This window comes from Sarcophilus harrisii, chromosome 4 (genome assembly GCF_902635505.1).
Source record: "Sarcophilus harrisii chromosome 4, mSarHar1.11, whole genome shotgun sequence".
Taxonomy (NCBI): domain Eukaryota; kingdom Metazoa; phylum Chordata; class Mammalia; order Dasyuromorphia; family Dasyuridae; genus Sarcophilus; species Sarcophilus harrisii.
The window spans coordinates 188984834-189011324 of NC_045429.1; the positions used below are offsets into that span (position 1 = coordinate 188984834).

The 26491-nt window shown below is 34.6% G+C and overlaps 1 protein-coding gene across 2 annotated transcripts in view; it reads left to right on the forward strand.

Moving 5' to 3' along the window:
* The window catches only part of LAMA4 (laminin subunit alpha 4), a 170702-nt gene that overhangs the window by 45317 nt on the left and 98894 nt on the right, over positions 1-26491 (forward strand). For both annotated transcript variants that reach the window (XM_031964386.1, XM_031964387.1), the window contains exons 2-4: positions 4760-4861; positions 17795-17919; positions 23434-23514. In XM_031964386.1, the coding sequence (XP_031820246.1) occupies positions 4760-4861; positions 17795-17919; positions 23434-23514 (308 nt within the window). The remainder of the gene's footprint in view (positions 1-4759; positions 4862-17794; positions 17920-23433; positions 23515-26491) is intronic.

Below are 26491 nucleotides of genomic sequence, written 5' to 3' on the forward strand. Positions count from 1 at the left end.
AAACTGGGTACACTCAGAGCAAGAAAGATTGTTTTGAGTTCTATTCTCAGTATGATATCTGACTATAAATGCAACTTTCACAATTAAACTACAAAAGTTAAATAGTTGTGACTACAATGATCATTCCCTGGAGACATTTGAGGCTTGGTTTGGGGTGGGGAAAGTATGTGTGTTGGGGATGTGGGGATTTGGTTTTGGGTTGGGTTTTTTTGTTTGTTTTATTTTGGTTTTGGTTTTAGGGTGTTTATTTTGTTTGTTTGTTTTTTAATGCAAGGATCACTGACACTTCCAAATCTTGGACAAAAAAAGTCTTTCATGTGAGATGAAATTGTCTCAACTAAAATACAGTGTTCAAAGAGAGATGCCAAAACAAATTTTAGGAAAATAAAACATTGATTTCTGGGTCATCAGTGTCACAAGATAGTTTGAACATTTTTATGGCTGATGTCATCAGCAAATTAATTTAGGAGTTAAAAATATTTCTATAGTCAAGACAAAGATGTGAAATGGCCTCAACATCACAGAAAAATCAAGTAAGAAATACTAACACAAAAGTCAAAATCTACCCGGTAATAAATTAAGGTGGTTAAGTTACTAGTCCAACCATTTTAGAAAGCAATTTATATTTATGCTAACAAAGTGATTAAAATGTCTATATCTTTGACCTAGAGATTCTAGTACTAACTAAATATTCCAGGGAGATCAAAGCCAAAAAGAAAAGTCCCATATGCACCAAAATATTTATAGCAGCACTTTTGAAGTCGGAAAGAACTGAGTGGGGAAAGTAAGTGTCCATTAATTGGGAAATATCTAAACAAAATCTGGTACAACGGCTGATAGATTTAGTGTGGGAAGGAACTTCAGAAGAAATCTAATCCAACCCCCTCACTTGAATAGATGAAGTTTTGAGTGAAGGAAAAAAAGAATATATTAAGTGTTTGCTATGTGACAGAGATTATGCTGAGAGCTGGGAATTAAAAATAAGTAAGCAAAAGAATCCTTGCCTTCAAGGAGCTTGTAATCTAATATGTGGAGACAACACATAAAGGGAAGTTAAGTTAGAGTTGTAAAAAGGTATGGGGGAGATGGCACAGTGTGGAGATAGAGACCAAGTAGCATGGTGAGTCTGGGACTAATTGGGAGTTCCAGTTCCAGTGGGAAGAGGAGGAGGGCTGGAGTAAATACAGTAAGGCTAACACTCATCATTTAAGAAATGTGTAAATTGAAGACATGAATATAATGGAATATTATAGTGTCACAAGAAATAATGATTATGAAGACAACAATTAAGCTTGAACTGATGAAAATAAGTAAATCAAGGGAAATAATATGTACAATAACTATAATAATATACATAACAACAATAACAAAAAATACCTCAATACCATGTAATTATAATGATACACCTTGGACTCAAAGAAATGGTGAGGAAAAAAAAATCTTATTTCTTTGAAAAGGTGGGGAACCATTCAATATGATAGATGTAGAGATTAATTTTGCTGAACTAATTTTTCCCCTCATTCTTTTATTATTTTTTGTTAGGTGAAACTGATCTCTGGGAAGGAGTGGGAAGAAGATATATCTAGAAATTAAGGCAATGCAAAAACAAAAGATAATTGTTTTAAATCAAATTATAAGAAAATTATAACAATTTATAAAACATAACATAGAGACTGGTTTTTAGAATGGTATTTTCTCATAATAAAAATGCTGTTAAATTCCCAATTCTGATCTATAGAAACTAGAGGGGAAGCCTTTTTTTTTCCCAATAGTGCATTAGCAAACAACTAATTCCCTTTCCCTATATCCTGCCCCCCATAAGTGCACTTGGAATATAATAGGGGGACAGATGTGAAGAGTTAAACTACATGAAATCTTACTTTTTATATAGCAATTTGGATCCAATATGATCATAGGATATGTAGTACTCTATAAATATCCAATCCAATTATATCCAAATAATCCAAGTCAAGACATCACCCTATGATGTCACTGGTTCTCTTCCAAAATGGAAGACAAACAAAAAAATCCCACAAATACTCATTGGTAGGTTGATTGAATAATGGATTGATGTTCAACTATAATTAAAGCTCTTCTCTTTCATTTCCCTACTGTATATAAAGAGTAGAACTATAAATATGTTCTTATTTTTACCTACTAACAAATCAAGAACCATCCATATATGCAGAAGAGGTTAGATGGGCTTCATAAGTAACTGAGAATGATAAAACAGAAATTTTTAGAGTCAAAGTGAAAGAGTTCATTTCTTAATGGTGATCATAGGCTTTAGTAACTCTTTTTTTTTTAGTAATTAAGGTCTTCTTGGGTTCTTTAATGATAGTCCTACACTCAAGGTGTTTTGAGGGTGGGATTAAGCTTTCATATACCTTTCCTCTCTCTATGTGTGAACTATAGTGAGAATGAGTGATTGCCGGGTGTGACCTTTCACTCAACAATGGAATGGCTATGTCCTCTCATCAAAAACTTCTTCCTAGAGCATGTCAACTACTCTATAAGAATAAATAAGAGGATAAACACAGATATTTTAGCCTAGTCTCTCTATCTAAATAGATAGCACAGTGGATAGAGTACCAAAACCTGAAGTCAGGAACTCATCTTTCTGAGTTCAAATTTGGTATATAACCCTGGGCAAGTCATTTTAACCCTCTTTACCTCAGTTTCCTCATCTGTAAAATAGCTGGAGAAAGAAATGCCAACCCACTTTAATATCTTGGTCAAGAAAACCCCAAATAAGGTCATGAATAATTTGCTAAACAACAACAAAGCCCTGAAATCTACTGTGGGTTTTTCAGTATCATAGAACCATGAGACTAGAGAGATCATCTAGTCCACAGGTTCTTTTTTGTGTCATGGGCCCCTTTTGTTTCTCCAATAACACATTAGCAAACAATCAAACCCCTTACCCTTTACCCTCAACCCCATGCTCTTGGGAAATAACAGAATGAAACTTAGAATATAACTTCCATCTGGTGAAGAATATAGAATCTTTTTAGAATCATGTTTTAAATGCATTAAATAAGGATTGTTTTATTTGCTTGTATGTAGAAGATTACAAGGAAACGAATTATGTTGAACTAAAGTCATCAAAATACTTTTTAAAAAATTAAAATAAAACTCATGGACCTCGTGTCAAGAATTCTTAGTGTAGTTTATCTTCTTCCCACTTTCAATTATATGTTTAGCTCAAATCAAGACTGTACTGCAAGAAAAGGAAACTGCAAATTACATTCATAATCCATAATAATGGATCTGCCATTCAGGTTATATTTTGCTCTTGTCTAACCTAAATGCTTCCTACTGCCATTTAAGATGCTTTCTCTTGGTTGTTCCTCACTAGCAATGGAGATAGGCTTTCCAATGTAAATTATAAAATGTCTCCTTGTAGACTGCAAAAAAAATATTACCTCTGCCTTCCTTTATATGAATAAGAAAGCCAATTCCTTTGTCCTTTCTTCATGGAAGCTTGTTGCTGTGCCGTAATCTTGTGGTAAATTGTGTAGAAAGAGCCCTGAACTTCTGGGTTTGAATCTTCACTCTAACCCTTACTAATTATGACCTTAGGAGAATGGCTTAACTTTCCAGGGAGTCAGTTTTTTCATTTGTGAAACAGAGGCTGACCTTAATGATGTCAAGAGTTTCTTTCATCTTTTACATTGGAGAGTAGGCATCATTCTTGCTTAAATTTCCTCTAAGTTTTTCATGACCAGCTTCAGGGGTGGGCCCCCAAACTTGCCATCACCCTAGGGGTGACTAGTTGTTTTTCATTTTACAGAGGAAAATGTAAGAGGAAATAGGTTTGCATCATAGTCCCTAAGAGGGGAAAAAAGGGAATGGGATGTATGCCAAATATAATTCCTGAGGGAAACTCTATTATCTCCCTCTCCCTCAGTAAATCTTTGGAAATAAAATAGAGCATTATCTCTCTGGGATGGTTTAAAGGCAGATCTGACCAAAGGAGCAGTGAGTAGATATCCATGTCTTTGATAACATGAGAACATGCCTTTCCTCCCCAAGAAATAAAAGATAATAAAATACAGTGACTAATATCCCTAATACTCCTCCATGGAACCTTTTCCTTGTTCAAAGTTTCCAAATGTGTTAATTATGTTCTAACTGTATTCCGGCTTTTTTTCAAATGTCAAGAAAATCACAACAGAAATTAAAGAATCCCAGATATATAAAAAGCCATTACATATGTGTATGTATGTACATCTATACTATATTCTGAGATTTAATGGGCATACATACATTTAATACATATGTACACATATGTGTATCTGTGTATGAATGTATCTTCTTGGAATAAGAAGGATCTAAATAGACACATAGTAGCTGTATGATCTTGTGTAAGTCACTTAATATCTCTCAACTTTAATTTTCTCATCTATAAAATAGAAGAATTGTACTCACTGGCCTCCAAGTTCCCTTCTAGCTCCAAATCTACAGTGCTATGACTTCAATAAGACAAAAAAGGAGAGAAACTAATCAAGCTCAAATTTATAAAGAATGAGGTATCCCATGTTGCCAGTAAAAAGGATTATGTAAAACAAATTATGAAAGAAAACTTTGACAAAAGATCACAAGAACAGGGAAGATTGGATCCCTATTAGATTGCATGTTTTGTAGAGAACATAAGATAATTTGAAGATTTTGAAGATTTGTTTTATCCTTTCTTTCAGAATTTGGGCTAAAGTTGACCTTTTAAGTAAAAATTCTTTGATGTATATGTGTCTTTCAGAGCTGTGGAGTGGGATTTTTTCACTCTGTGACTGGAGAGTGCTTACCATGTGATTGTAATGGGAATTCAAATGAGTGTCTGGATGGCTCTGGATTCTGTGTGGTAAGTTCCAGTTCCCTTAATCCTGTATCTACTTCATTTTACCTCTATATTTTGAAAGTAAAAAAAAAAAAAGACCTTATTCATGAATATTCAATACACTTGGAACAGTTACAATCAGAAGAAATCAAATCTTCTAGACTGTGATCCCTCCCATGGAGCTGGACATGCAAACTTTGGTTCTATGAAGAACACACTTACCCGTCCCTTGCTAAAGGAAGTTACATGAACCTCTATGAGCCTCAGTTACAGAAATCTTATACATGAGTACTGTATTTCCTACAAGGGAGTTCAGTTACCACTAGTATTTTGATGATTCCAAAATAAGCCCAAGTGACCCTGGGAAGAGGCAGTAGTGAAACTGATTCAGACAACTTTTCTCATTTATTACACATAAAGGAAATCTCTTTGTTCATTCTTTTAACCTGGAGCCCTCCCTTTTTTGTGGACAGTGACAAATAATAAAATCCCTTAAAGCAGCTTCATCTTTGCATTGTTTAATCTAGATCAGCTGAATTTCTCTCCTCCCCCTACTTTCTTAAATAACCCTTACATTCAGGATGTCCTCTGTTGGGGGTGTAGGCATTGGCAGCTGACAAAACCTACTCCCCCTTTCAAATGCTCCCATCTCCGGTTTCCTGTTATTTTAATACCAGAGACTATTTTTTTTCCAAAATCATCCCCATGGAAATGCTTGAGTGAATGTACAACTTTGATAATTTGTGTTTCATTCATTCAACCCCCCAGGACAGCAGGACTTAGCATCCCAGTCTCTTTTCTTGGCAAACGAGGAAGGCTAAAAGCTGGGGAGGTAGGGGGAAGTATATTCTCCCACAGGAAAAAAAATAGCAAGTGACCTCACACAAAAACTATTCCTCCTGCCAGGTGCCTAATGGTAACAATGAGAAACACATCTGCCTTTCTGATAAAGATATTAGCATAAGTGGGAATGGTATAAAAATGGAATAGGGAGATGAGAAAACTCCCTCTATTAATATAGACCAGCACCATCTTTGAAATTTATGGCTTTCCAGCAGGGGTTCTTAACTTCTCTTGTATCATGGGCTCCTTGATACATAAAATAAAACACATAGCATTGTAAAGGAAACCAAATATATTGAAATATATTGAAATTCAAATATATTGAAAGTTTTTATTTTTTTCCATCCAAATTCAAATATCTGTGGACATCACTTTTCAGGTCCTGACTTTAAGAGTTTGCCTAGAATAAAGAATTTAGTGACTTGTCCAGGGTCACACAACCAGAAAATATCAGAGAATTTGAACTTAGATCTTCCTGTGGTTCTCCACACCACAGATCCTCTCTTTAGCTTAAAGGAAATTTTCATCACTATTGAATTTTCAGTATAGAGTTTCAAAAGACAAATGGGAGTCTCCTAGATAATTAGAAGGGAGCCACTTCTAATGGCTAACACCTGATCATTATTACTAGACAAAGAAACAGAGGCAAAATAGTACTCGTACCTAGAAACTTTTGCTCTCAGACAAGGGTGAGATTCTCAAAACTGGGGGACAAGAAGAAGAGTTGAGTCATGGCAATAATGGTTCCATTATGGAAGACAGTTCCATGGGGTAGAAGTGAAAGAAAGTGTTGTTGTTGATGTTTTTTCAAGAAAGAGAACAGACCATATCTGTCCATAGCACAGGCAGCCCCACTTGAGTCACTGCAGGTGTTGAGGTGATAGAAAGAAAAGGAAGATCCCTGGAATATTTGTACTATAGCAATAGTACCATGGGACCAAGGCAAGGGAACCACTCAATACTGTGCAAGGATCAGAGCATTGTACTGAACAGCTCCCAGATACTGGGAGTAGGGCCAGGTGAGGAAGCAGGGTTACTCACTCTACCACTCTGTAAGCCAGAAGAACACAGCATCCCACTCCCCTAGAGGTTTTGCACAACTCTAGCTATCAACACCTAAGAGACAAGGACCCATTGTCCCACCTAAGTTACTATTCATGTAGTGTTTATGAATGGAAAAACAGAATATATCAGGGTACACCATCTCTGGTTTGTTTAATTTTTTTAAAAGGATGATTTATTGGAAGAAAAAAAACCATTCCTAAGTCACATGATTTATTGGGAGCACATGAACAAATTGAGTCATATCTTTTAATTTAGATTAAGTCCAGTTTCTAACCATTTAGTTTATTTGTCTTGTCTTCACAGTTCACAACAGATCAACTCATGATTTTGGTCTTCTTTGCTACAGATTGTTCTCAACTGTCAAGGAGCTAGAAAACAAATATTACATTTACATTACAATACATATTACATCTCATTTACAGCTAGCACCCTTATCATTTTATAGCCAAAAGATACCTGAGAAAAAAAAATATAATCTCATCCCATTTTACAGATGGGGAAACAGGGATCTGTGGAAATTCAATTCATTTTAATTTAATTTACAATCCTTAAATGACTACTATGTATAAAATCACTAGGCTGGATATTAGGGATCTAAAGACCAAAAACAAATAGTCCTTGTTCTCAGTGAGCTTGTATTCTACCTTGAATATATGGGGAAGAATACTCAAGAAAATAAATATAAACAATATATAAATATAAAAAGAGAGAGTGCTAAAAACTGGGTATATATAAAAGGTCTTTGTGTAAGAGACTGATGAGTTATATTTATACGTAGGATTTATATTTATATATATAGGATATATATATATTTATATAAGGATATACAGGAGGCTTTTATACATACACACACACATATAGGATCATATGGGACTGAGGTGAGGAATAAAGTCATCATTTATGAAAAGCCATGGAGGCAAGAAATAGCATGGCATGTTTAGAGTGAATAACCAGTAAACCAGTTTGAATGGAACAGAGAGTGGGAGAAGAGGATTAATAATACAAAATAAGACTAGAAAGATAGGAGAGAAATAGAGTTGGGATTACTTTAGGATTACTTTAAATGACATTTTTAGGCTAAAAGGGACTTGGAGAAAATATGGTTTAGGAAAGTTCTAATAACCTTCTTCAAGTATTTGAAGAGGGATTAATCAAGAAGAAAGTAAAAAGGGTAAAAGTGTCAGAGAATTTACAAATTTAGATTTTATGTAAAGAGAAGCTTCATAAAATGAGAATTTTCAAACTAAAATTGTCTATTTAGAGAGCTGGGTAGTACAGTGAATAGAACCTTGACCTGGAATCAGGAAGAGCAAAATTTTAGACACTATATGATCCTAGATAAATCATTTAATTTTGATCAGCCTCAGTTTCCTTATCTGTAAAATAGCATTAATAATAAGACCTAAATCCCAGGATTGTTGTGAAGATCAAATGAAATAGTTATTTGCAAAGTATTTTACAAACTTTAAGGTACTATATAAATGTTAGCTATTGTTATTTTTATTATATTACCTCAGACAAAGGTAGTTCCCTCCCATTAGAGCTCTTTAATCAAAGGAAGGATACTTCCATTTGGCTATGTTCAGCTGTGCTGTAAAAGGATTTCTGGTTCAGGTGTAGGTTAGCCTAGATGGCCTTCCAACTCTGAGACTCTGTGATTTATTGAGTCGGTATTTTTTTCCCAGAGGCAATAATAAACCTAAGATTTTTTGAGTAGAGATTTTGCTTTACTTAGATGTGTTTTAGAAATATCATATGGAAACTAGGAAGAGATTGCAGAGGGAAAAATAATGGAGAGAGACTAATTAAGAGATTATTGCAAAGTACAGGTGATTTGCCCCCCAGGTTATGTAGCTAAGTAGTCCAGCAAATAGAATGTTGGGCCTGGAATCAGTAAGATTCATTTTCTGGAGTTCAAATCTGCAGTTCAGGCACTTACTATCTTTGTGTCCCTTAACTCTGTTTGCCTCAGTTCTTCATCTGTCAAATGAGTTAGAGAAGAAAATAGCAAACCACTTCAGTATCTTTATCAAGAAATCCTAAACAGGGTTACAAAGAGTCAAATATGACTGAACAACAGGATTCAACTAGTTAAGGATAGACCTGAGACTAGATCTCAGGTATCCAGACTTAGTTTAGTAGTCCATTCACAGCACGATGCTGTCTCTTTGTTATTGTTGCTGCTGTTGTTATTCAGTTGTGTCTGACACTTCATGACTCCATTTGGAATTTTCTTGGCAAAGACACTGAAATGGTCTGCCATTTCCTTCTCCAGTTCATTTTACAAATGAGTCAACTGAGGCAAATAGGGTTAAATGACTAGCCCAGGGCTGCATAGCCAGTAAATATTTGAGGTCAGATCTGAACTCAGAAAAACTCAGAGGCCAGGTCCAGTGCCATCTAGCTATCTATTGTCACTGATTAAAAACATAAATATTTCAAATATTTTAAATTTGGTTGAACCAATTTTTGACTCTTGCATTCCAAAGAAACTGCCTTCCATTTCCCATCTATCTTCCCCCTTTAAGAACATCATTTGACTTATTTTCATATTGAAACCAACAAAAGTCATTGTACACATCTATCTCCAACTGCCCCTAATTTTCTCCTAAGCCTGCTCTTTCTAGGTGAAATAAAGTAACTAAGTTTCTTTGCACATTGACTTTCAAAAGGAGCAGGACAATTTTACAACTGATACAACAAAAGTAAACTGGCAAATATTCTGAATATAATTTAGACAAACAAAAATGATACTTCTTCAAAAGTAAAAATTTTAACCTATAATTTAGAAGGTCAGAGAGTATTTGATGAGTCTCTAATGAGTTCAAGTTACCAAGCACAGAAGATAAAATGTATTCCATGATGCTAAAAGAATTTGGAGATATAATTATTGATGAATTATCAGCAGTGTCTGGGGGAAAGAAAAATATTTGAAAAATCATAGAAAATAAGAGAAGTCACAAGAAAAAAATGTCTCAATTTTCCAAAAACGAGGAAATGAATTTTTCTAATTCTAATGTGAGAAAATTCTAAAACTCATCAAAGAGATCATTTGTGAGCAATTAGTAAGGGAAGCAATGATTGCCAAGAGCTAACATGGTTCACCAAAAACAAGTCATGGCAATACTAGCATTTCTCTCTCCCTCCCTCTCTCTCTTCCTCTGTTTATTCCCCCCTTTTTTTCCTCTATCTCTCTGCCTTTCTCTTTGTGTCTCTCTTTCTCTGTGTCTCTGTCTCTCTCTGTCTCTGTCTCTGTATCTCTCTGTCTGTCTCTCTTTTTCTCTGTGTGTATGTGTCTGTCTCTTTCTGTCTCTCTCTCTCTCCCTCTCTGTGTGTGTGTGTGTGTATGTGTGTGTGTCTCTGTCTCTCTCTCTCTTTCTCTCTCTATCTCTCTCCCTCTCTCTCTCTCTCTCTGTCTCTCTCTCTCTCACACACACACACACACACACACACACACACACATTAGGAGATTGGATGACTAGACAAATGACATAGGATCCAGGATCTAGACCTGAAAAAAACTAAATAACAACCTTCTAGTGAATTTTTTTTCTATTAACATGTCAGCACATTCTCTGGACTTTATATAATTTAAAGACCTAGGACATTGAGAAGTTGAGTCACTTGTCCAAGATCTCACTTAAGTAAGTAATTTGAACTCCAGGTCTTTTTGGCACCAATTTCAGCACTCTTTCCCCTCTGTTATACTGTCTCTCCAAAGCACATTTGGCTTTGACACAACCTCTCATGATAATTTTTATGAGGTGGAGAGTTGTAGAACTGATGAAAAAAAAAAAAAAGAATTCAAACTCAGCTGAATGTGTAGATCAAAAGAGTAGCCAGTGTCCATGCTCAAGGCCTCTCATCTTCGTGTTGTTTCTCTTAATATGTTTATTAATGACTTAAATGAAGGTATAGTGACACATTATCAAATTCTCAAATAAAACAATCAAAATACAGATTTAAAAAGCTATCATCTCACTAGATGATGGGATAAATGTAACAAATAGATATGCAATAGGGATAAATATAATGTAAATCAACTATACTAGCAAATATTTCATATTTCAAATATTTTCAGATTTTAGTAGATTTCAAGCTTAGTAAGAAGCAATAGAGTTCCCTAGTCACAAAGAAAAGCTGGTGTGATATTAGATTGTATTAACATAATCATGTTTTATCCAATAAAAAAAGTAATATTCCCTCTCTAGCTTATCATGGTCTACATTTGGATCATTATGTTTAAGTATAGAAACTATATTTTGGATAGGAAGTTGACAAGCTGGGGAATGTCCAGAGCAAACTGAATGGAATGGTGAGAGGATGAACAGTTATGCCACATGAATATTAATTGAAAAAATGGGAATGTTAAATCCTTGGGGGCGGGGGGGGGAGGATGGGAATAGAGAGACACAAAATAATTGCTTTTAAGTATATGAAGGCCTACCACATAGAAGAAGGGTTAGATTTACTTTGATTACTACAAAAGATAAACCTAGAAGTAATAGATAGAAGCACCAGAGAAGTCACATTTAGTTCATATGAAGAAAATGCCTAACAATTTAGGTTGTACAAATGTGGAATGAGTTGACTGAAGAAATCATATTACTGAGAACCTCAAGTGATGATTGGATTACCTTTAGGGAATGTGATAAAATGGATTTCTGCTTCAGGAGTTATATTGGATGGCCTTTAAATTTTCTTTCAGTTCTAAGATATTATATAGAATAAGGAATTTTAAAATGGTCTAAAAAATTTTTTTTTCATTAAATAAGATTGCTTTCAGAAGGCAATGTCACATAGGTGATTGTGTGTGTGATAATAAGGAGGGAATATTTCCTTGAATTTCCTCTTGCGTATCTGTAAGTTTCTTTGGCTGCAAATGTATTAGAGAAACATAAAGAAATGTCTGCATTCCAAATGGATACTATATAAAAAGTAAGTATAAAGCTTCAGAAGCCAAAAGCATCAAAATCAGCTCTTCAGAAAGACTCTTAAAATAACTAACTATCCAAGTCTCAAAACTATACCCTCCTCCCCAACCCCCAGTTTGCTTCTTTCACTTTGGGGAAGGTAAGTTTTCAATTACATTACATCTAAATGAATTTTTTTTTAGTCTCAAAGTCTAATTAAAAAATTATTTACTAAAACCCAAGATGCCCAGTCTCTAATTTCTTCAGACAGCATTTTGTTTATGGCTCCCAACTCTTCAACATTATTTGTTCAGCAAAAATTGATCCACATGAAATTTCTGCCAGACTAAGCATACACAATCAACAAATCAGAACAGTTATTTGGGATCTGAAAACAAGAAGAAATTGCTTCTCTTTTCTATTTTACATGAAATTATCAAATTGGAAGATGGATTGGCTTGCATAATCCTTTCATTAAAATTGAACAGTTGTTCAATCTACTGCAAATGAGGGAAAAGAAGCTTAATTCAACTTGAGCTAAAGTAATAAAACAGTATTTACCTCAGCTTTTAATGTTAAAGGGACATAAAGGACATATGAAACAGTGGGGGTTCCCTGTCACCCTCTTATAATAACAGTCAAATAAATGGGTACAGAACATAGATAATCAGTTCCTTGCATAATAAAACATAGAGTACTTCCTGGAAATAAGATTGGGTCACTTTTTCATTACAATGTGACAAAACCAACTATGGTGTAAAACTAGAAGCCCAGCACATTTTGGTGAACTCCTGGGAACAATGAAGAATTAATATAATTACACTGTTTTTTGCTTTCTTAATTATGGTCATGGTAGTTTGCAAAAAACAAAGTCTTGCTCTCAAATAAAGAATGGGTACTAATTGGTACTAATGGATGAATCAATAATTTATGTCAGATGAATGGGTTCATTCATTTCCTACATAAGGATGAATTATGTTTAAGTATTTCCAAGTTCAAAACCTCCTCTCTTCCCCACACCCTCATCCCTATACACATGTATGTGAGTAAAAGTAAATTCCTCTTATCAATGCAGATCAATTGTCCTGAAACTTATGGTCCCAGAATAAAATCAATAAGCACTTACTAAGCACTTACTCTGCAGTCAAGCACTCTGCTAAGTTCTAGGGATATGAAGACACAATTCTTGCTCTCCATACCCTCAATGAAGAGACATGTAAACATCTTTGTACAGAGCAGCTAAGTAGTACATTAGACTGAGTGCTGAGCCTGAAGTCGGGAAGACTCATCTTCTTGACTTCAGATCTGTCCTTAGACTTTTCTAGTTTCTGATCCTAGACCACTCACTTAGTCCTGTTCGTCTCACTTTTCTCATCTGTAAAATGATCCAGAGAAGGAAATGACAAACAACTCCAGGTTTTCTGCAAAGAAAACCCCAAATGGGGTCACAAAGAGTCATACATGACTGAAAAACTCTCTCTGCGTGTCTCTTCCTGACTAAAAAAGACCTCTCTCTCTCTCTCTCTCTCTCTCTCTCTCTCTCTCTCTCTCTCTCTCTTCTTTCTCTCTCTCTTCTCTCTCTCTGTCTCTATTTCTCTCTGTCTCTCTGTCTCTCTTTGTCTCTGTCTCTCTGTCTCTGTCTCTCTTTGTCTCTCTGTCTCTCTATCTCTGTCTCTGTCTCTCTTTTTGTCTCTGTCTCTCTGTCTATATATATCTCTGTCTCTCTGTCTCTGTGTGTGTCTCTCTCTGTGTCTCTCTGTCTCTCTCTCTTTCTGTCTCTCTGTCTATGTATATATGTATGTGTGTGTAAATGTATATAAGTACATGTACATACATATGTATACATTTTCCATCCTGTGTACACATATGTATGCATATATGTAACATAAGACACTGAAAATTAAGTGATTTGTCCAGAGTCCATCAGCCAGTATTTAAGATCTGAACCTAAGATCTTCCTATCTCTCAGGACAGCTCTCTAATCTCCACTATACCACACTATCTCTTCACCTCTCCATATGGATTTCCCTTAATCACTTTCCAAAGACCTACATTTAAGTGAAATTACTGTTTACCAAATGTTATTTCTATAAGTTCTATGGCATTTTCATGTTTAAATGGCAAAATAGTTGAAGATTTAGGCAAGAAAAACTCATTGCAAAGCAAATATCTATGATCTAAAATGTATAGATGCCTCTTAGAAAATCTCATAATAGACATTTAGATAAATGAAGCAAATGAGGAAAAGTGTTTGTACTTTGTGAAAATTAGAAGGGTTGGAAGAGATTTGGTGTTTTTACCCTTGAGGGCAATTGTTCCCCCACTTCCAGGGCAGCCAAGGAATTCACAAACATCCATCAAGCAATAAGAGATTATAATGGGTATTGGCTCAGTTTTGCAACTTAATAGGTTCTTCAAGCATGAAGAATGACCTTACAGCTTACAACTGCTACATTTTCTCCTGCACAGATGGGCTTCATCTGTCCAACAATGGAAACAAATTTAGGACACTTTTACAAACATCCTGGAAGTCCTGCCTGTAGCTCAGCATCATGAAGACAAAATAATTTAGACAACATTTAACAATACAGTAATACCAATTTTTTAAAAATCAGCACCAACCATATGCAAGGTCTAGACACCCAGAGTAAATAGAACAATCCCTGCCCTCAAGAATATTAAATTCTACTGGAGAGACATTACATGTACAAGAATAAATAAATATAGGTTGGTGTTATAAAGGACAGAGTATTATTAACCAACGACACTATGAAGTAGTTATCAGATAGGCAACAGAAGAGCCAGGAAGAAACAGTATCAAGGAACCTAAGGAGAAAGTAGACAGGAGGTGGGGTTAGTCAACATTCCCAAAAGTTACAGAGAGTATTTAAGATATATTTCACTTGAGTTGTAAAATCGGAAGCTAGATTGTAAAAGATCAAGAAATGATCAGGTGGTAAGAATGTCAAGTCTGGGATAAAGTAGTCATCGATTTTGACTTTTGGTTACATCTCTATTTCTTATTTACACAAAAGACTGAAGAAACACTGTTTATATTTCATTAAAGGAAAAGGGAAATAGCAACAAAGAATTTCATTCATTTCCAACTTTTTTTCTTTTTTCTTTTAAATTTTTTTCCAAACTTAAAACACCAAAAGACAGTATTTCCATACAGCAAGACACAAAGAATAAATATATAGAAAATACATATATATATTCTAGAATATACATATATAATTCTAGAATATATATAGAGAGAATATCTTTATGAAATTGCAAATATTGCTCTTGAAAAAATACATACAATAAATTCTACATGTTACTTTTAAAACTATCCTGTTGGCCTATACTTTATTAAATTTCTTCTGTTCTCATTTGTGTATCTAAAAAAGAAATACATAAAAAAGAAATGATAATTTATAGTAATACAAAAAATTTATATTGACAATAGTCATCTTTTTTATATATTACTAGTGCTAACCCACTTCCCTTAAGGAAAAATCAAGAGAAATGGAGAAAAATAAACTATAACAAATATGCATAATGAAGCAAAAACAAAGCCACACAGTGCAAATGTTGAAATATATATGTTTCTGCAGCTGGTGTGCATCACCTCTCTGTCAAGACTTCACTAACATGCTTCATCATAGGTTCTCCGGAGACATAGCTTGTCATTTCATTAATCAGGATTCTCAAGTCTTTCGAAATTGTTTTTCTTTACATTGTTGCCATCTTTTTATAAACTGTTCTGGTTCTGGCCCTATTTTAGTTTCAAAAGAATGATCAAGTTCCTTTAAATATATCTAATTGACAAGGACCCAGATTTATTCTTAAATCCTGCTCTGATAATATAACCACCATCAAGTGCTGGTTATAGATTGTTTTCATGTAAAACATTCATAAATAATTAAATATCCACTGTGAACACTATAGTAATGACTAGCCTCCTTCCAGAGGTTTGTTTTCATTATTTGGCTCATTTGGACATATTTGATTCATTTTAAACCCAGATTCTATTAAAGAAAAAAGTTTACATCCTGGAATATTTTTTTATGCTTAGATGCTACTGAGGGAAATAGAAATCTACCTTTCCTGCTTGAATATTAATACTTAAAGCTGGATTCCTCATTGCACAATCCTTCCCACAGGATCAGTGCAAACGCATCCTGTACATTTGTTTTTTCAATAAATGAAAATTTAAAATAAATAAAATTTTAATAAATGAAAATTAAAATAAATTAAAATTCCATTGTCATGTAATACAGAGGACAACTCCAAAAAAATTAGAATCATCTATCTCTTTGTAGCATTTCATAAATCGCTAATATACAAATGTACCTCTTTTGTCTTCTTTTTAAAATTTTATTGATTTATTTTTGGAGACAATCAAGAAATGTCTAAAGTCAGATTTGTGTTCAGCTCCTCCTAATTCCAGGACTGGTGCTCTTTCTACTGTACTGCCTAACTGCCCCATGTACATCCTCTCTTACACTTCTCCTTACTTAAAGAACTTTGAATTTTGCCTATGCATTTATCATACTCTAATTGGTAGGCCACCTATCTGTTGTGCACATTACAATTTTCCAGCTAGATTGACATTTCTTTACGAATAGGCTCTGTACATTCATGGCCTTTGAAGCTCTTCCAATATCTAATATAATACAAGATATGCAAAAGATACTTAGTGCAGGCTACCGGACATTCTAACAATCCATACGGGCAAAGAAGGCTGTATTTCTCTCTATATATATTTTAAAAGTGTTTTTGCATTCAGAAATAAGAAACAATATAACAAATTAGTAGTGTGTCTCTTTTTTAATCTTCCCTATTCTTTATTTTCTAATTACTTCTATTGGAGATATTGTTGGTCTTCTAATCTATCCATATGGGCCATAAATCATAGAAAGAATTAACTTTCATCTACTCCAATGTGTAGGCTTTGGGCCAGAGAAATTTAATAACTTGCTCAAGATCATATATCAGAAATTAGTGAAGAAGCTAGAATGAACCAAATTCAGATTTTTTTTCCTATTTTACCACACATTCCATTGTGATAGAAGCAGTTTTCTTTTGATGCTATTTTCATGTCAGGAAAATAGGCTGATCCTTTTGGAATATCCAGAACTAGAATTCAATCTTGTTACCCTTTTGAATTTTAAGTATTGATGACTTCCTGACTTCAAACCATGTTTTATTTGGAGTAAGCAAGACATCTTAGAAGCTAACACGTTAAACTTTTATACCTAATATTCATAGCTAACATTATAAGGTATTATTATGAGCCAGGTACTGTGCTCAGCACTTTGCAATGTTGTGATCCTCACAACAACACACAGAGGTAGGTACTTTTATTGTCTCCATTTTAAAGTTAAGGTAACTGAAGCAAGCAGGATTGAATGATTTGCTCAGGGTCACACAGCTAGTGTCTAAGACCAGATTTAAAATCAGACTTCTTCTGAATCCAGGCAAGAGCTTTATTCACTCATCTTTTCCATCTATCTATTTAATGATCAAGACTGAAGCTAGAAGGAAAGCATCCACGGACAGACCCAATCCCACTAATGATCACTATGGGAGCGTAGAGCTGTTTCATTTCTTTCTTGGACCAATTCATTCCTCGCTCCCATCTCCGACTCCTAGGGGACCATCATATTAATGCCAGACTAAGCACAGACACGCTAATATTGGTTTAGGCCACTGCAATTCAGAATTCCTAAATTCAAATGATCCACCCACCTCAGGCTCCCCAGTCTTAGGAATTATCAGCATAACCACCACACCAGGCTTTATTATTTTACTTAAACATAAAAAAATAGTTGCAGTTTCATTGTTTTTTAAATTGTATTAGAGACTCTCAAGTCTCAAGTGGTCAGTCCCCGTAGCATTGCCTTAGTCTCATATATCATACTATTAACATTCTCTTGCTCTGAACTTTAATTGTTCAAAATGGTTTCCCTTTCATCTTACTATCTTACCCATTAATAACACTCTCTATCTAATCTAACAACATCTTGGCAGACCCAGGTCTGGCGACCGTTCTACTTGGCACTATTCTTTGGTTCCTTCATATGAGCCAATAGAACTTTTATTTTATGCTGGTCTCTTTTGTTTTTGTCCTTTTATTTTTTTTACATAGAACTGTCAACGGAACACTACTGGAGAACACTGTGAAAAGTGTCCAGATGGTTTCATTGGGGATGTCATCAGAGGAGCTCCTAGACTCTGTCAGCCATGCCCTTGCCCCCTGCCCCATATGGCCAAGTAAGTTTAATACAAATGTTGTCCCCTTATATGTTTGTTTCTCCTCCCCCTCCTTCCCTTCACTTCTTTGATGTATTGTTATACAGATAAATTTTTTCCACAGTCAAATAGTGATCTTTTCTCATATCCAAAGGAAGAAAGTCAAAATGTTTTCTCCTTTCATCTTTTTCTCTTAAACAAAAATCAAAATTTCATTTAACCTGACTGCTTTTGATCATTCCATCATTTGGTGCTTCCAGCATGTACTAAAAGAAGAAAATATTTGAACAGCTCCCATCAGTCTTTCAGAAAATACCAATTCCTTAAAGTCAATCCTATATTTATCATATGTAATAATATTAATATGTGGGGAAATAGGTGATGACAAATGTGAAAGTTACCATTTTCACCATCTCTTTATTTTTCATATAAACTACATATGCTTCCTTACTTTTTAGTCTCTTTTCTCACTGACTGTTTATCCAGGTTGTACACTTGAGCATAGCCCTTAGCCATGTCAGATCACTTGTCTACTCTCTGGAGAGGGAGCATGACATGGAGAGCAGTAGGCTTGCAATCAGTAAGATACAGGTTCAAATACCTCCTCAGGCACTTAATAGCTATATGAACAGATATAATGATAGCATTGGCTCACCCAATTGTTGTGAATATTAAATGAGATAATGTATGTAAATTGCTTTGCAAAACTTAAATAGCTATTTAAATGCAAGATAGTATTTTTATTATTACCTGAAAACAGCTTTCCTGTCATATTACAGTTATTTGGGTTAAATGTGTTCTATCCAACATTCTAATGATTCCAAGTTTCACTTACTATTTTATTATGTAAGAGCTCTTATTGCAACATTCATTTTTCAGACCTTGAGCTGTTAGGCAGATTCTCCAGGTGGGGGAGGGGAGGAAGATGAATTAAAATGATAGCCTTTGGGGGTATCTTCTAATTATATTATTCTGTGATTGCATTTTCCCTTATATGAATGACAAAAATTTCCTGTCTGAATTATCCAACACTAATTTGTTGGGAGATGAGGTGCTCACAATCTCATTCCCCATGCATCAATACTCTTTTCCTACATCATTATTTTTAAATTGCTATTGCAAAACTTATTCTCAATTTCAAGCCAGGATTCCCAATGCCTTAGGCTCAAAGTAAGCCAAGGCTCCTCTGAAAGCTGTGTTAACACTTTCAAGCCACTAAAGTAGTGAGTATCTAGAAATAGTCACATAGTAATTGGTCTAAAAAATTCCACTGGTACCAAACATCTATTTTTATTTTTTTTCCTTTATGGATATGGATTGTGACCAGGAAGTAGACAAGACACCAGGAAAATTTGCCTAGATAGATGTCAAATCACAGACATAAATAATTGAATTGGGCCAGAGCATATTGGGTGGTGTAAAGTGAAGAAGAGGCAGATAGAAGAGGTGCTGTGAAGGTAGAATCCCCAAAACTTGGTAAATGATTGGATAGATGAGGGGAGGGAGAATGGGGAGCTGAGTATAATGTAGAGATTGCAAACCCAAGTGAATATAGGAATAGTGGTGAACTACATAAAGAGAGGATAATTTAGAAGGCTGTATTTGGAGGAAAGATAATGACTTACTGGAAGAGGAAAGAGAATAATTAGAGAAAAGGTAAATTATTCATGTATAAGAGGAAAGAATAACAGCTGGATCCTGGGAAGAAAGCTGAAAGAGACCTGAGGTCATCATGTCCACTTTACAGATGAAGCTGGAGAAGGAAATGATAAACCACTTCAGCATCCTTGCCAAGAAAACTCCAGATGGGGTCACAGAGTCAGACACAACTGAAATGACTAACCAACAACAAAATGGAAGTGAGAACCCATTTGGATGAGATCACGCATGCCCTGAAATACTGAAGTTTATGATTTGCACTATCTATCCACATTCTGCCATCTGGTCCCACCATCAACAATACATAAATTCATATTAAGATCTAACCTGTGACCTTGACTTTATTAACGCTGCATACTGGACTATTTAGAGAACTAATTTCAGATACTGATTAAATCAGGAGCCTCTTTTTTTCTATTTCTTTCATTTCTCTCCCCCTCTATATTCACGGTCCAGAGGGCTCAGCAGCTACAGTTCCCTCAGAAAATTATTGTAGCATGGTGAATAGAAGCCTAAACTGAAAGTTCAGAGGCCCAGGTTTTGAGAGATTTTATTTTTTTTTAATCAGTTCTATAAATAATGGAGAGTAGATCTCAGAGCCAAGAATACCTACATTCAATTCTCACCTCCAACATATATTGACTGTGTGACCCTTGGCACGGTACTTAATCTCTCAGTGTTTTAGGCAACTTTTTGAGACTATTAAATTGAAGTACCAGCCTGCAGTTGTAGGAGGCAGTTTCCTGATCTAAGAGTTCTCTACACCAATGAAGTCACAAGTCCCTATCCCTATTCATTACAAACCCATTGTATGACCTTGAGCAAATTATTAAATGTTTGCTACCTCCATTTCTCTGTTTAAAAAAAGAGAAGGAATAAAGGAGTGAGAGAAATGAGAAGGTTGGCTAGACTCTAGTCCACTAATCACTAAAGGATGTCCATTATCCTTCCAATTCCAACAGTCTGTGATTTTGTAATACTGTGACTTTATTCAGATATTAAGGTATCAAGAATTTGAGCACACATATTCAGAATTTGGGTTCCCCATTCAAATGGCCATTTTGAAAAGCAAAGAATATAATAGTTGATTTTTTTAAAGCAAAAATGAAAAAAAAGTCTACTTCTCTTGTAAAGCCTCCAAAGAGCTTCCAAGAGCATGATGCTCCAATTGGCTTAAAGAAACAGCATGAGACTGAGGGAATACTGAGAAATAATCCCAGGGTTTTTATATTTCCTTAGCCAACAAAAACCAACTTACCCTAAAATTTAATATAAACAGTTAGTGTTGACTACAACACTAAGTGAGCTGTGCTGTATTAGAGCTTCCAAGTGGCTGAACCCATTGGTTACACAGTTAATCTTAAGGATTGTCTGCATAGATTTTATGTATTTACTTGGGCACTAGCCAGTCATTTACCCTTTCTTCCCAGTTACTGGGCACTGTGGCAATAGTTGCAATGCAGAGGCATGAAAAGAAAGAATTAATTGAAGGCATACTCCTCCAGACACTAGCAGATGTTTTAGTGCTCTAAATCTAAGGAGTGAGCAACTATATTGTCTTTCAAAAAGAATTATTTAAGAGGCTTTTTTTTTTCCATGTTTGTACTCTAAACTATCCATGTTTCTCTTAGTGGGCTCAATAATCCAAACCAACAAAATAGATTTTTTTAAAAGATTAAGAAAGAGTAATTTGATTGGAATGTTTTTAGCTAACTGTTACAGAAGATAAATTATCAACATTGTCTTTCCCAGAGAATCACATATTGTTTTCTCAGTGATTTTATAAACATCTCCAAACATGGCAAACAAGTCCATTTGTTTTCTCCTAAATAACATGAGATGAGAGGTGCTGGTATATGCAGCAAGATGAGAGCATTATGGCCAAATTTCATTGCTTGTACAATAACAGAGCCAAAACTAATTTAAAAGTCTTTAAAACATTCATCTTTGCTCTTTTTGTGTAGATGGATTCATGTATAGTGGCCAAATCTTACAAATGTAGAAATGGAACACTCAATTTTCCCTGCTTTAATAATCTGAATGTTGCCTTCTTACCCAAACATTTCTAATACTTTCCATCTCATTTTTAAATGATTTTTTTTTTGCTTGAAAGTAATTAAGAATTAATTATCCTAAACAGAGAAGGTATAAAAGATTAGAATCTCTTGGCCTGGAAATTCTATTGTTCTGGTCTTCTTAAACAAATAAACAATAGAAAATAAAAAAACAGGGCATTCCATAATAAATTCATTTCTTTTTTTTTCCTTTTTTTGTCAGAACAAGAGTAGATGAGGAGAACTCTATGGATATAGTTTATTCTAATTTTAGTGAAATATTTTAATATATCATAAATGTTTTTAAAAGAAATTTACAAATCCACCATGTTATTTTCAAAGCTATCCTGTCTGTCTGTGTGTCTCTCTAGACTTCCATCTCTTGCTTGCACTTTTAAATGTTTTAAAGAATCTTTTTTATTTCCTTTCTTTTTTCTCCAGAACCTCTCCCAAATAATAAAAATTAAAATAAAAGTAAAATAAAGGAGTAACACAGCAATTGGAACAAATAAGCATAGTTGAACAAAACAAATCCATACATTTGTTAAATGCAAAATATACATCACATTCTACTCAATGAGCACATCACCCTATATAAGGATGTAAGAAATATGCTTCATTATTGATCCTCTAGAGACAAAGTTGGTCATCAAATTTATTTGTCTTTCTAAGTTGTTTTTCTTTACACTCTTGCTATTACTGTAGAAATTGTAATCTTGCTTTAGTTTATATCAATCTTCATCAATTCAGGCACAATTTTCTAGGTTTCTGTGAAACTATCCCTTTAATTATTTCTTATTATACAATAATATTCCATTGTAGTCATATATGATCATTTATTCAGCTACTCCCCAGTTGATAAATACTGTACTTTTTGTTTCCAGTTCTCCACTACAACAAAAATAGCTGCTATTTCTATTTAAAAAATATTCTTTAAAACTTTTTTGTACAAAATATTTTTGTGTATGTATTTTCCCTCTTGATGTATTTGAGGTTTAAGACCAAGAATATGGCTGAGTCAAAGGGTAGGCATAGTTTAATGACTTTGGGGACATTGCTTTCTAGAATGACTGAACTAATTCACAGCTCCACTGAGATTACTCCATAGAGCCTTTCTTTACTCTGCCCCTACAACAATTGTCATTTTCCTTTTTTATCAACTATTGGATCAATATAACAGATGTGAAGTAGAACCTCAGAGCTGTTTAAATTTGCATTTCTCTAATCATTAATTATTAGAACATTTTTATATGGTTGCTGATATCTTGAATTTCTTACATTCAAATTATTCATATTCTTTGATCATTTATGTAATTGGAGAACAATTGTCATTTTTATATATTTGAACCAATTCTTTATTTATCTTTATCAGATAAAATATTATCAGAGAAATTTATCAAAGAAATTTGCTGTCAAAGGTGTTCTTTTTTAAAGTTCTTTTCTTGAAGACATGAATTGTTTCTTTTTGTCTTTGTATTGCCAATATCTGCATGAGGTATAGAATATGTAAGTGCTTAAAAAATGTTCAGTGGTTGATTCAAGCTTCTAATCAAGGAATAATATATGAAAAGGGTTTTACTCATAATAGATTATGACATATATGTAAAGAGTTGTACAATTTTTAAAGCTCCTATAAGCGTCTATTAATAATATAAGAATAAACTAATGTTTTGGTCAACAGAGGACTTGATCAAATGATGGAAATAAATGAAAACTTGATAGCAAGATTTTCTGGCAGTAATTTGCAATAGAGATAATCAAAAGTTAAAGATATGTTTCCATTTAAATTATTTTTTTCTGATTTTCTCTTCTCAAAATCTAGTTTTGCAGTATCCTGTTACAGAAAAAGTGGTGTGGTACGATGTATTTGTAAAGAAAAATATGCTGGCCCTAACTGTGAAAGGTGAGTTAACAATTTGTATACTTGTATTTTTGTTCAACATTATATACATCACCTTTTCTAAAATGTAATAATAATGTTCATTTGGTTTTTTTATAAACAACAATAAACTTTTCTCAGAGAAGCATTATGGTCTAATGAATGGAGAGCTAACATTAGAACCTGGGTTCAGGTTTTTATCTTGGACACATACAGGATACATTGGCCAGTCACTTAATGCTTCATCAATCTTAGCAACTCTACGATATGCATTGCAGTGAAGGTGCTAATCAGCACTGATAGAGGAATATTCCTTACCCAAGAATTCCCTATGTCAATAAAATCAAAGGCTCAGACACTATGCTTATCTCAGAGAATATATGCATCTTACATCAAGCAACAGAATGGGGGGAAAAAAAAGATATATTGACTCTCCCTTCTTTCCTGAAAAGAAACTAAATTTTCATGAAGCTTTTAAGGATTCTATACCCATTTATGAGCATCCTACTTCCCTCTTTGGGGCCCTCTATGTACATTTATAATCAGTGAAGTGGTACAGTAGATAGAGTGCTGAATTTGGAATCAGAAAGACTTAGTACAATTCCAGCCTCAGACATTTAATAGCTTGTGATTCTGGACAAGTCACTTAACCCTTTTTCCTCATCTGTAAAATGAGCTGGAGAAGGAAATGGCAAATCATTCCAGAATCTTTGCCCAAAAAAACTCCAATTAGGTCATGAAGAGTCAGACCAACAAGTAAGCAACAAATGTATATTTACATATGTACTTGTCTGCAATTAGAATATCAGTTCCTTGAAAGTAAAGATTGTTGCATTCTTTGTATGTGCACCTAGCACATTTTCCTGGCACATAGTATTAACTAAATGCTGGATGATTGATGGATTGAATAACCAGCATTCCTCCCTTTTTAAATTAAATTTTATTCTTTTTCAACTAAGTATTTATTTTCTCTTCTTCACATCTCCCTCCATCCCTTAGGATGGAGGAAAAACTTTTGTAACAAATATGCTGAGTCAAACAAAACAAATTCCCACATTGGCCATGATAAAAATTATATTTAATATTCATTATATTAGCCTATCACCTCTCTTGTGAGGAAGTAATATTCCGTATCATCAGTTCTCCGAAATCATAGTCTGTCATTATGTTAGTCAGAGTTCTCAAGTCTTTCAAAGTTGTTTTTTCAATTTATTCTTATAGTATAAGTCATTCTCCTGATCAGCTCCCTTTACTCTGCATCAGTTTAAACAAGTTTTCCCAGATTTCTCTGAACCATTCTTTTTATCATCTTATGGCAAAACAGTATTCCATAATTTCTTTGGCCATAACCCAATCAATGGACAATCTCTTAGTTTTTAGTTCTTTGCACTAAAATAGGTGCAATATTTTATATAGATGTATCATTTTCTTCTTTCTTTGATCTCTTTGGGATATGGGCTCAGTACCAACTTGCAGAGTGTTATATATTCTGGCTAAGAATTTATAAGACTTTCCACCAAGTAGCATTCTAAAGTTTCCTTTCATCCTATCCCATAACAAATGCTGTTTTCTAAGATGAAGGAACTTTAGTTAAGAGATTGGCACAATGATCATTTCATTTTTCTCAAAAAAATGTCACTGTCCATATTTGGCTTGAGGGCTCCATTCAGATCTTAAAGAGTTCAACAGAGAATGCCTTAGAAGTATGGGGGGGGGGGTTCATATCCAGAAGCCATCATGGAACTATGTTCAGACATCCTGGGCAGAGCAAGAGCTGAGCTGTGCGCCAGCTGAGGAAGGCCACTAACACACTGAGGCCAGGAGAAAAAAAGAGGAACATCCAGGGGAAAGGCTCTCCAAATCTTAACAGGCCAGTCTGGGGCTCCAGAAATGGGCTCGGTGTTCAAAGAACAAGTCCAATTTCTGTACAAGAGTATAAAACAAGAAAAACTCATTTCTCATCAGGACTTATGACATACTCATTTTGAAATGTCAAATATGTAAAGAGAGGAGAAAAACATCTGAAGAATCAAAAGATTCATCTTTTGGGCTGTGCAGAAAGATTTTTACCAAGACAAAATAGAAAATGGAGAGCTAAAAACATGATTACATTTTCTTCCCTTCCCCCAGGAAGATCTCATGGTGAATATCAGATCCCTTGTGTGACAGCCTTTACTATTTAAGGAGCAAATGAGCAGATTACCTAGCCCCTTGATTGGCCCATTTTCTGGTCACTGCATAGTGGAAAGGATTATTAATAAGCCTTGGAACCTCTTTCCTGTGTATCTGTGATTTAAAGTCAGTGTAGCTTGCTAAGGATTAATCAAAGTTACTACCTAAGGAGTGTTTGCTGATCCCTGTGAAAAAAAGTTAAAGGCCTTGATCCAGTTCCTGCTAATTAAATGCAGGACTTTCAGCAAGAAAATAGGTCAGTCCTTTTCTAGTGGCCCAATCTCAGACTTGCACCACAGGAGTTGGTCAACAATCAGTCCATCAATAATCCTCTATTAAGCATTTGCTATACAGGAAAGTCTATGTTTAGCTCTTCTTTGGCTGTTGTTCAGTGGTATCTGACTCTTCATGACCCTATCCATATGGGGTTTTCTGGACAAATATACTGGATTTTTCCTTCTCCAATTTATTTTACAGATGAAGAAACTGAGGCAAACAAGGTTAAATGATTTACCTGAGGTCACCCAGTTAGTAAATGTCTGAAACTGGATTTGAACTCAGGAATATGAGACTTCCTGACTCCAGGTCCAGTGTGGAAAATAATTGTCATTTTACTCCTAAGCTATGAGTATCACTTTTGGCTGAGACTATAACTACAGATAAGAGCTGGGGGGGAAGATTCATTTCATCTGATCTTTCTTCTAAAACCCTTTACTGATTAGTGGAGCACACTCTGTACTTTCCACCCTTCCTCCCTCCACTTCCACCAAAGCAATATTATTTCAAGAACTCATCTTAGAAATAAGGATTACCTCATCATAAAGGAAGT